Source organism: Triplophysa rosa, linkage group LG7 (assembly GCF_024868665.1).
Source record: "Triplophysa rosa linkage group LG7, Trosa_1v2, whole genome shotgun sequence".
Lineage (NCBI taxonomy): Eukaryota > Metazoa > Chordata > Actinopteri > Cypriniformes > Nemacheilidae > Triplophysa > Triplophysa rosa.
Window position 1 is genome coordinate 19,427,146 of NC_079896.1, and position 12,500 is coordinate 19,439,645.

At 44.2% G+C, this 12,500-nt stretch overlaps 1 protein-coding gene across 1 annotated transcript in view; it reads left to right on the forward strand.

Annotated features, from left to right (window-relative positions):
* LOC130557290 (ankyrin repeat domain-containing protein 50-like) overlaps positions 1 to 7,795 on the forward strand; it is an 8,072-nt gene extending 277 nt beyond the window's left edge. Inside the window, exons 2-3 of the mRNA XM_057338951.1 lie at positions 2,367 to 5,899; positions 6,334 to 7,795. Of these exons, the coding sequence (XP_057194934.1) occupies positions 2,367 to 5,896 (3,530 nt within the window). The 3' untranslated portion in view covers positions 5,897 to 5,899; positions 6,334 to 7,795. The remainder of the gene's footprint in view (positions 1 to 2,366; positions 5,900 to 6,333) is intronic.
* Positions 7,796 to 12,500: the final 4,705 nt, after the last annotated feature.

Consider the following 12,500-nt stretch of genomic DNA (forward strand, 5'->3'; position numbering starts at 1 on the left):
TCTGGTCTCTTTAAATCCTTCAGATGATGTTTGACTCGAGAGAGATTTTAAAGCATGTGAACTGGTGTCAGTGTTCCAAAGCAAACATGTCTTGAACAGATGAGTTGGTTCTGTGTAGGCCCGCTGGCTTAAGGATTTATTTGGGTCATCTGTTCCACTGGCCCACTTTCAGTCCCCGTACAAGGCCTCTTCCTCTTTCAGTCGTTCTATTTCCTTCATTCAGAGTCGCACATGGAGACGGTTGTGTGTTTTGAATAGCTGGGGTGAAGGGCTGGGTCAGACGCTTCACAAATGAATGATATCCTGTGGGACAGGTCATGGAAAATACCCCACGAATGACAAAAACAACCCCGGGCCGGGGCCGAGCGTAAGAACGGGGGCAGATGTTGATGATATCCAGTCATCAGTGTGTTCGACTGAAGTGAAATGTTAGCTATTAACTTTATAATGACAGCCAATGGCCTGTGAGAGAAGAAGAGAGACATTACTGAAGGTGGGATGATTTTCCACAGGTGTGTCTCACGCTGTGGCTTGAATTTCACTCAGGTTTTATTTGGGAAACCTCAGCTGTCGACCGTCGCCTCGGGCTTGAAGCACCAGAGACAAAGAATAAAAGCTGCAAAAGGGTTTTATGAAGCATTCATTCTGGAAAGATGTCATCAGTGTTGTGTTTTGGGGTTTCTCAACGTCATGAGCACTCTTCTGCTGTTTGGAAAGTGAATTGTTGTCATGTGTTTGTTGAATACTTTCATCTTTCCCCTAGAAATGTTTTGCTCTGTCACCAGTAAAAGATTACAGGTTTTTCATTTTTAAATGAACTGTCCCTTTAAGCGCTCACCCTCGGGTTGTTTCAAACCTGTATAAATGTCTTTGTTCCAATGAACACAGAGAAAGATATTTGGAAGAATGTTTGCAATTTTCAGTTCTGTGACATCATCCACTACCATAGTAGGGAAAAAAAGATTGTGTTTTTTTGTTCTGTTGAACACATAAGTGAAAGTGAAGTGAAGTGAAAGTGACCTATTATTCAGGTATGGTGACCCATACCCGAAATGTGACCTCTGCATTTAACCCATCCAGAGAGTAGTGAACACACGCACAGCAAGTGGTGAACACATGTACACCCGGAGCAGTGGGCAGCTATCACTGCAGCGCCCTGGGAGCAAGTAGGGGTTAGGTGCCTTGCTCAAGGGCTCCTCAGTCGTTACCCGCCGGCCCTGGGAATCCAACCGGCAACCTTCTGGTCACGAGTCTGACTCTCTAACCATTAGGCCACGACTGCCCCCCATAATGAGATATTGTGAAGAATTTAGAAAAAAAGAGTTCTCGGGCACCTTTGACTACCATTTCATTCTTCCTACTATGGTAGTCAATGATGTCCCGGAACTGAAAATGACTAACATTCTTCCAAATATCTTTTATACAGGTATGAAATGACATGAGCATGAGTAAATGATGACAGAATTTTCAGTTTTGGGTGAACTGTCCCTTTAAGGGGTATGTGAGCGGAAGTTCAGGGTCTTTCTTTTCTTCTTTGACCTTCATGAGTTCGTGAGAACTGTAATGAAATCTGCTTGTTTTGTCCTTTGGGTCTCTGTTAAACAGGCATGTTGTCTCAGTTGTGTGAATATTACAGAATCAGAAAGAGTTTTATTGCCAAGTATGTTTGCACATACAAGGAATTTTGTAATATTGCACTTAATATGAAGTTTATATACACAGTTTATATGAAGCTTGTGAATATTCCTCACAGATGACAGACGTGTCCTAGTTCTGAGACAGAAAACATCATATGCGTTAAAGTCACCATAAACGGAAGTTGCGATTGACTTTTTTTCCGTATCGTGAAGTGTATCCGAGTGAAACGGCTTCTGAAATTAGAAAAAAATGTAGGGTGGGGCTTTATTTTGCCCTTCCCTTTTTGATTGGTTTGTTGTAAGTTGGGCCTGCAGTGGAGGGCTAAAAATGCCTGGCCATTGGACAGTGAGTATAGGCCTACCTCTTTTTTGTGAGTTGTTGAGAGGTGGAGAGGAGCTTAATGTTTGTGATTTAAAGATAACAAGTGCAGATTAATTTTAAGAACACAATGGTGTGCACGGATAAATCATTTATAATAATCACTGCAACACTGTGTTTGATTGCATGGTGACTTTAAGCATTCCATTCACTAGAAGATTCACTGTAATGTACTGTTATTTTACTGTGAAAGTGTGACGTGTAGTTTGCTTATTTTGATTCTTATGTCTTGCTGTTATATCTGCTTTACCACTTCAGATGTGAGAAGTCAATATTAGCTGTAAGAATGTGTTTTATTCTGTCAAATCTGTATGCGTTTAAATTTGTGTGTAAACCTCTAAACTAATCAGCCGTTATTTCTCTGTTCATTCTGGCAGGTTTTCGAAAGATCAGTCTGGATGACCTGCGGAAGGCCTACATCGTCAAAGACGTGCAGCAGTACATACTGCACCGGCTGGACCAGGAGGAGGCGCTGCGGCAACACCTCACCAAGGAGACGGCGGAGATGCTGAACCAACTTCACATCAAAAGCAGCGGCTGCTTCCTGTACCTTGAGCGCGTTCTGGACGGAGTGGTGGAAAACTTCATCATGCTTCGGGAGATTCGAGACATCCCCGGGACTCTGAACGGACTCTACCTGTGGCTCTGCCAGAGGCTGTTTGTCAGAAAGCAGTTTGCCAAAGTCCAGCCCATCCTCAACGTGATTCTGTCTGCCTGCAGGCCGTTGACCGTCCGAGAGCTCTATCACGCCACCTGGACTAAAAACACGACTCTGACCATGGAGGACTTTCAGAAGAAGATGGACATTCTCTCCAAGCTGTTTGTTGACGGACTGGCCAACACAAAGATCTTGTTTCACTACAGTTTCGCCGAATGGCTCCTGGACGTTAAACACTGTACACAAAAGTACCTTTGCAACGCAGCCGAAGGACATCGAATGATGGCCATGAGTTACACTTGCAGAGCCAAGCAGCTTAAACCGTTAGAGGTGCAGGAGTTTGCCTATCATCTCATCAACTCCAACCTGCAGATCGAGCCCTTTCATCTCGCTCTGTGGATGGTGTGGAACGGCACGCCCGCTAAAGACTCGCTGTCCACCTCCATACCGAAGGAGCAGGAAGTCCTTCAACTGCTGGTCAAAGCGGGTGCTCATGTCAGCAGTGAAGATGATCGGTCTTCATGTATCGTGCAGCAGGCCCTGGAACGCGAAGACTCCATCAGGACTCTGCTGGATAACGGAGCATCCCTCAATCAAACCGACTCCAGCGGGAGAACTCTGTTAGCCAATGCTGCCTACAGTGGAAATCTGGATGTCGTGAACCTCCTCATCTCCAGAAAGGCTGACATGGAGTTGAAGGACAACCACGGACAGACGGCGCTTACTCTTGCTGCGAGACAGGGTCACACCAAGGTAGTCAACTGTCTCATCGGCTGCGACGCTAACATCAACCACACGGACCACGAAGGCTGGACCGCCCTTAGGTCGGCGGCTTGGGGAGGTCACTCGGAGGTGGTGTCCGCGCTCCTGTACGCAGGCGCCAGGGTGGACTGCGCAGACGCAGACAGCAGGACAGCTCTGAGAGCGGCCGCTTGGGGAGGTCATGAAGACATCGTCCTCAATCTTCTACAGCACGGAGCTGAAGTCAACAAGGCCGATAATGAAGGACGAACTGCACTGATCGCTGCGGCCTACATGGGTCACAGAGAAATCGTGGAGCATCTCCTGGGTCACGGGGCCGAGGTGAACCACCAGGACGTGGACGGCAGAACCGCACTGTCTGTAGCCGCTCTCTGCGTGCCTGCCAGCAAGGGTCACGGCGCTGTCGTGAGTTTACTGATCGACCGCGGAGCCGAGGTGGACCACTGCGACAAAGACTGCATGACGCCGCTGCTGGTGGCTGCCTACGAAGGCCACGTGGACGTTGTGGATCTGCTTCTAGAAGGAGGAGCGGATGTGGATCACACTGATAACAACGGGAGAACTCCTCTGCTCGCCGCAGCGTCCATGGGACACGCTTCTGTTGTCAACACGCTGCTTTTCTGGGGCGCGGCAGTGGACAGTATTGACAGTGAAGGCAGGACCGTCCTGAGCATTGCATCTGCACAGGGGAACGTGGAGGTGGTGAGAACTCTGCTGGACAGAGGACTGGATGAGAACCATCGAGATGATGCGGGCTGGACGCCGTTACACATGGCAGCTTTTGAGGGACACAGACAAGTGTGTGATGCACTCATCGAACAAGGCGCCCGCTGCTTGGAGGTTGACAATGACGGACGCATGCCTTTGATTCTAGCTGCTCAAGAGGGTCATTATGACTGCCTGCACATCCTGCTGGAGACCGAGTCATCTCTAGACCAGCGAGGGTACGATGGGCGAAACGCTCTCAGAGTTGCAGCGCTGGAGGGACACAGGGATATCGTGGAGTTGTTGCTGAGTCACGGGGCTGATATTGACTTCAAGGACGCGGACGGCCGTCCGACTCTTTACATCCTGGCACTGGAGAATCAGCTGGCCATGGCAGAGTACTTTCTAGAAAATGGAGCCAACGTTGAGGCCAGTGACACAGAAGGAAGGACAGCGCTGCATGTGTCATGTTGGCAGGGACACCTAGAGATGGTCAGACTGTTGATCAACTATCATGCAGACGTGAACTCGTGTGATAATGAAAAGAGATCTGCTCTCCAGTCTGCAGCCTGGCAGGGTCACGTGAAAGTTGTTCGGAATTTGATTGACAATGGCACTGTCGTAGACCACACGTGTAACCAGGGTGCCACCGCTCTCTGCATCGCTGCTCAGGAGGGACACGTCGATGTGGTTCAGATTCTTCTAGAACACGGTGCAGATCCCAATCACGCCGATCAGTTCGGCCGAACAGCCATGAGAGTGGCGGCCAAAGGCGGTCACGCGTCCATCATTAAACTCTTGGAGAAATACGGTGGCACAAGTCTGAACGGCTGCAACCCGTCTCCCATACACACGCTTGAGCAACAAACACCGGCGTCAGTTAGTGCCAAAGTTCAGTCTCTGACTACAAAGTCCAGCAGCTCTGGAAGCACGGGAGCTGGAGACCGCTGCCAATCCAATGGACCCATCCGTGCCTTCAGCTCTCCGTCAGAGTCACCGGACTCAACGGTGGACAGACAGAAGTCCTCTCTCTCCAACAACTCCCTCAAAAGTTCAAAGAACTCTTCACTGAGGACCACTTCATCCACTGCCACAGCCCAGACCGTTCCCATCGACAGCGTCCACGCTCTTTCCTTCATTGAGCAGATCCAACAGCATTCGCTGCCTCGCAGTCGCAGTCGTCAGTCCATCGTTTCTCCGTCTTCCACCACCAGGTCTGTCAGCACTCAGCCGGGCTCTCCCACCGCAGAGTTGGATTGGAGCCACATAAAACCAGGTCTCAGGTCCACTAACGCCTCTAAGAACGGCAACGGCTGCTCAAACAAAGGAACGTCTGGTGAGAAGAAAAAGTCCAAGAACGGCTCACAGGTCCTGGAGTACGAGCTGACTCAGTTTGATAAGAAACTCGGCCTCAGTAAGCCGGTGTCCGGCATCGCAGTGAAAGATCCACAGTGTCAGATTTTAATGGCTAAGTCCAGTTCTCTGGACTGTCCTCAATCGCACGAGCAGTTTTACATTCACTCACATCAGAGTTGTGCTGAGAAAAAGAGGAACGGCATTATGACCAATCCCAACTATCATCTGCATGGAAACCAGGTGTTTCTGGGGAGGGTTTCGGTCCCCAGAACTGTTCCCAGCAGAGGACATCAGGACCTCTTAGACAGTTATCCAATAGCAGAGACTGAAATAAGCTTGAAACAAGCCCTACAGCTGCAGATTGAAGGATCGGACTGTAAAAAAGAGACGCCGTTATAACTGGTGAGGATGGGATGTTTCATCTGTTCTTCTCTTTCCTAAAGGGATGTTTCACCTAAAGACAGAATCGTTTACTCACCCTCAGATTGTTCCAAATCTGTATCAATTTCCTTCTTCTGCTGATCACAAAGGAAGATATTTGTAAGAATGTCAGTAACCAAACACATTCTTTTCCCTACTATGAGAGTCAATGGGGGATGAGATCTGTTTGGTTACTGACGTTCTTCCAAATATCTTCCCTTGTGTTTAGCAGAACAAAGACATTTAGACAGGTTTGGAACAAGCTGAGGGTGAGCAAATGATTAGAGAATTTGTATTTTTGTGTGAGCTATCCCTTTAAGTTGAGTTTTGTTTGGAACCATTGAACGATGATTATTTCCTGTATATACCCTGAACTAAACCAAATACTGACCCGACTAGTTTTGTTGCTCTTTCAGATGTCTTCATCTTTATTCATCATTCAGAACGAGACTGTGCCAAAGCAAACGCTATCATTGACTGTGGATGGTGTGAAGAAGAAGAAAGCAGCGTGAGAGAAGTGAAGGAGCCGTCGGGTGACGCGGTGGAATACTTGTGCCTGTCAATGATGATCATGATGCACACGGACGCTTTTAATTTAAAGCTTTATTATTTAATAGGCAGTGGATGCACTTTCTCCCTTTTTTACATTTTCTTTATTTTTTAACCTAAATTGTATTTTTTGCCTTTTGATGCTTCGTTTGTATCAGAATTATGTTCAGAAAGGCTGTACATTTTTGTTTTATGTTTGTTTTGTCTCGGCCTGTGTACGTGCAAACTGACGGCGATGTGCCACTAGAGTACATTGACAAACATTCTGTCATATTCATTTAAATCTCACGGTAACGTGTGGGTCATAATTCACTCAAAATCAATGTATATAGATTTGTTTTACATGTAGTCTGTGTTTAGGGCTACTGAGATGTTCTGCATTGTGACAAATTAAGCAAATTCTCAGCATAATGTAAAGAAATGTCATTCTCATGACTGTAATGTGTTTGTGAGTCATTCTCATTAGATTCTCATTGAAAATAGCCGTAAGTTCTGTAATACATTTTCCACATTCAAATATTCATGGATTGTAGACGGTACAACAAAAATCATCACTTTTTTCTACTACATTAATCACATTGGGTGTGTAAGAAAGTCACAACTCAAAAGAATCTTGCTGGATCTAAACACAGACTTCTCTTTCTGTATGCAGAAGATGTTTTCTCCTTTTACACGACTTCCATTGGAGAAAAGAGCGGTTGTGTGTGCTTTATGATAGTATCATGGTGCTATGTTTTGTTTTTCTCATTTGATTCTGCCTGAGCGTTGAAGATCTTCTCTTATGTTGTGTTGAGTGTTTGTGGCGTTACAGAAGAGATCCTCCTCCTTCACTTCATCATTTAGTCCCTGTGGGACCTGTTTTGTTATTGTTTGTTTATTTTTCTGTTGCTTTATTTACATATTTAAACTGTGTGTTGAGTTCGGTGCTAAATGCAGAGTTCTCAGAGATGGAAGCTTCTGTCAGGGTTTTCAAATGCAAATGTTATTTTGAACTCAGGTCGAGCAGCAGACGGCAGGAAGATTTGTGTTTCAGGACTGGGGTTGAAATCTGTTCTCTTCTTCAAGCCAAAGTTCAAACACGGTGAGACGACATCTGTGTGCTGCTCTCGTCCGTGAGGCCATACTCTGGGTTGTGTTTGAGAGAGCGAGAGAGGAACCCTGGACAGTATTCTTCTTTCTCTCGTCTTCACTTCTGAACCTGACGTTAAACTCAAGCAGACTATTCGCATTGAAAACATTTACATTTTGAAATTTCTTCTGCTATATTGAGCTCCATTATTTGAGATATTAAAGTGCTTAATAAACATATCTGCCCTTCTGCCAAAGCAATTCATCGTTCCCTGTGACTTTTCTTCTCCGGTCGTGATGTTTGCTGTTACTCATAAGATCATCAGGTTCCTCTTCAGTCGTACTGACAGGTACGCCCACCTTACTTGCGTCTACATTTGGGCGGTCTTAGTCAAATCAGACCACCAACTGATGTAGATTTGTGGGGGTGTGGCTACACGAGGTGTTTCAGGCAGGTCTGGGTGAGCGTTCGCTTTACATAGAACGTTTCTTTTGTTCCCACACTTTCATTTCTGCAATTTTACACGTCTAATACATGCATGAGCAACTTATAACACACCAGAGACACAGAACAACACCTGTTCGTGCCATATGACCCCTTTAAAGAGCGGACCCCTCAAAATGACTTCTGAGGACCTTGCGATTTTTTTTCACCTGACGGACGATAAAAAGGGGAAATTAATGCATTTAAAACTAACGTGTAATGTTTGTCTTTATATTAGCATGAAAACTAAACTTGATGTAATTATCTTTAAGTCAAAAGACGTCAAACTGACATTTCTCACAAGATCTGACCTGACAACTGAAGTGATAAATAATTGAGTAAGATAAAAAGATCTTTTTGATGTTGTCTAGTGAAGGTTTAGGATCTGAGAATGATGTGAAGAACAGATCCTCAATGTTACACTTTTCATTTGTGTTGTTGAAATGTTCCCGAATCCTAAATATAAATATAAAGAATATGTAAAGGTAAATCATTCGGAGTCATTTGTTTTAGATTTGTAGTGTTCCTAAAGCTTTATTTATTTCCAACACCAGATGTGATTCTGCTTCTGTAAGTTACCAACAGCATGTCATTGTGTTTGAAAAATCTTCTCCCAGGTTTGATCCAACGGTGTGGCAGTATTTGTGAAGAGTACACACACACACACACACACACATGGATAACATGACTGAGGTGTGTTTTGACTGGATGTCAAGTCAGTGATATCTGTGATTCACGATGAGAACAGATTCAGGAACATTCACGAGCCTTCATGATTCACAAACACAGGGAAAATGAGACGCCGTAATTATTCAGACCTGCATGTGTTTCTTTCTTCAGCAGAATGTCTGAGCTGAGTTTTATCATTCATTCATGTGCTGCATATATTGTGAAGGTGCGTAATGTGAATGAGGTTTATGGCTCATGTCATATGGACTGGGTTTATACGGCGTCTCTCTCTGATTGTGTGTGTGTGTGATGTCACTGCAGCTGCTGTGGATGTTCTGATGTGAGTGACGACAGCTCAACATCTCACAAACACAGAAAACTGCAGTCATGAGGGTGAAGCGCTGAAGGACACACGCACACACATACTGTATATATAAATATACCAGCTGTAATGCATTCATTATATATGTGTTAATATGTCAGTATATGTAAAGCTAATAATAATTCTGTTGTATTTTGTGCTCTGCATCACATTTGACTTGGCATCTGTATTCACTGAAGTCTAACGAGTTTTGTTTTTTACATCAGGAAACTGTGTAGATTGATAGTAGCACATTATATCCAAAAAAATGGTTGTCATCTCCAGATTGACAGTTGTGATGATAGTGTGTGAGTTTGGAAGAGAAATAAAATCTGTGGAGACCGGATGCAGACAGAGACGATGATGTGTGTGTGTGTGTGTGTGTGTGTGTGTGTGTGTTCAGAGTTGACATGAGGACACAGTTGAGCTGTTTTCAGGGAGTTATTGTCTGCAGGCAACAGAACGTTCAGACAGACAGAATCTTAAGACAAGACGCACACACACACACACACTTGTGTTCACATTTCCTCGTGTAAAGCGTCTGTGATGGTGTGTGTGTGAGGGGATGTCTCGTGGTTTTAAACTGAAGGAAAGAGTTTCATGTGTTTCATGTTCATTCAGCTCACAGAAGGTACTGCGGTACAATACATCTGTGCTTAAATCATGATTTTTACACTAGTAATACTGTTCTTTTAACGTTATGCAATGCTTTTAATGGCTGATGTCTTGAACATGTACCGTGTTAGAGGTGTTCGAGATCTGAATAACATCTTGAAATAGATATGAACATCCTTCAGTAAATTTTGTAAATGTCAAGTTGTTTGTGTCTGGAGACATTTGCAGTCCTCAAATGTAGAACACAACTATATTTTATACATATGGAAACAATAAAGAATATTGACTATTTTCTCTCTATTTTAAACATTTCAAGTGTTCAATGATGAAACGGATTCAGACGAGCAGCACGTTTAACAATCATCTGTCTGCATTCATTACTGTTATCATTAAAGAAACAGAAGCGTCTCGACCCCTCACCCAGTCTAACACACAGGTCAAAGGTCAGTGAGGGTCACACCACCAGTGTGTGTGTGTGCGTGCACGTATATATTCAGTGAGACACCTTGAATATTCCTGAAGCTCTTTAACCATTCATTCACCTTTGATATCGTGATATTTATGTACTTCAGCAACAAATTCTAAAATAAAACACTTTTTAGAAAAGTGTGCGTGAGAGAGAGTTGTGTCCAATCACAAATCCATCGTCCTGTGTGTGTGTTTGGTGTGTGCACATTGTGTGACTAATGATTGGGTTCATTTGAGGACAAAGAGCTGTGTGTGTGTGTGTGCGATGACAGTCATCTGTTGTCACGCAGCAGGGCATTATGGGAGGAGAAACAGTGCCAGGTGTTCTAACTGACCATCAGTGTTTTCAGATAACAGGCGGTTGAATTATTAAAGATGAATGTGATGATGGACAGCAGGTGTACAATTAACAATCATCATCACTTCATCTGTAATCATGTTCCACACACACAAAACTGCTGTGTCATGATGCTTATTTGACATTTTACCCATTTAAACACAAGAGCTAAACATCTGCAGTGAATCTCAAGAGTCACATTCAGATTGAATCTTATTCTATGAACACATGATATTTGTAACACACACTGACTGCTGTGTAACTAGACCACTGATGTCAAAACAACATTTTGAGCATTTGTTTTATTTTGCGGCATGTTTTAAACGGTTTTCAGTGTTTTACATTTACATTTAGTCATTTTTTAATGTGTGTGAAAGAAAGGAATCAGTTGTGTCACATATTCATCATGTCTTCACCTGCTGTTTTCTGGTGGTCTCCACTGTTCTCTTTCTTACAGCATTGAGACGCTTTATACAATTAAAACTTTCTGTATAAAACTTTTCTTCAGGAGCAGGCTAAGAGTGTTCTTTCTCTTTCAATCCTTCACAATAAGAGCAGCAAAGTAAATCAAGTCATTTAGGATTTCTTGTTGACTCTGTCATCTCAACTCTTTTTGTGTTTTTATAGCAACAGACAGTGAACACCTGCATGTGTAACACACAGAGAAAGTGAGAAAGTGATCGGTTGAGAACGTCAGTTGTGTTTCCTGTGATGAAGACATCAGGTGTGTTATTGTGAGCCGGTCTCAACTCGCCCTGAAGACAAAACACTCTCTCAAAGACTCTCTCTCGCTGAACTCTGATGTGATGAAAGGAGAGGATGAATGGACACATGCTGATTTCTTTCTTGCGTGAGAGAGTGTGTGTGTGTGTTTGTGCGCGCGTGCGTGCGTGTGTGTGTGTGTGCGTGTGTGTGTGTGTATGTGTGCGTGTGTGTGCGTGCGTGTGCGTGTGTATGGTGCATGTGTGTGCGTGCGTGCGTGTGTGTGTGTGTTCATGTTTGTATATCCCGGTGGGGACCTAAACCTGAATGCACACCAACACATGGGGACTCGTGTCACTGTGGGGACCAAAATTGAGGTCCTCATGGGCACAAAAGCTTATAAATTGTACAGAACAATATTTTTTTAAATCAAAAAATGCAAAAAGTGTTCTATGATCTTTAGGTTTAGGGGTTGGGTTAGGGACTGTCCCCACGGAGATAGTAAACCAGTATGTGTGTGTGTGTGTGTGTGTGTGTGTGTGTGTGTGTGTGTGTGTGTGTGTGTGTGTGTGTGTGTGTGTGTGTGTGTGTGTGTGTGTGTGTGTGTGTGTGTGTGTGTGTGTGTGCGTGTGTGTGCGCGTGTGTGCGTGCGTGCGTGTGTGCGTGTGTGTGCGCGTGTGTGCTTCGTGTGTGTGTGTGTGTTTTCAGCTCTCTTTTTTGTAGGAGTCTGTATTCTTGTGTGTTAAGGTGAACTACTGAATTCTGGTGTTTTTAAAGTATGGTCTCGCAAACCACAACTAGCAGCCTGGAGTAACAACACTGACCTCACTGTGCTGCTATAACCAGAACACGCACGCACAGCACACACACAAAACGCACACACACACACACACACACACACACACACACACACACACACACACCATTCTGGTTACTTATCTCCGTGGGGACAGTCCATAGGGTAATGTTTTTATACTGTACAAACGTATATTCTATCCCCTATCCCTAACCCTATCCCTAAACCTAAAGATCATAGAACACTTTTTGCATTTTTAGATTTGTAAAAAATATTGTTCTGTACAATTTATATAGCTTTTGTGCCCATGAGGACCTCAATTTTGGTCCCCACAGTGACACGAGTCCCCATGTGTTGGTGTGTATTCAGGTTTAGGTCCCCACCGGGATATACAAACATGAACACACACACACACACACACACACACACACAACACACACACACACACACACACACACACACACAATAAAGAAACACAATAAACACACACCTCATCTGTTTAGACTGGATGATTAAATCATTAAACTTCTACAA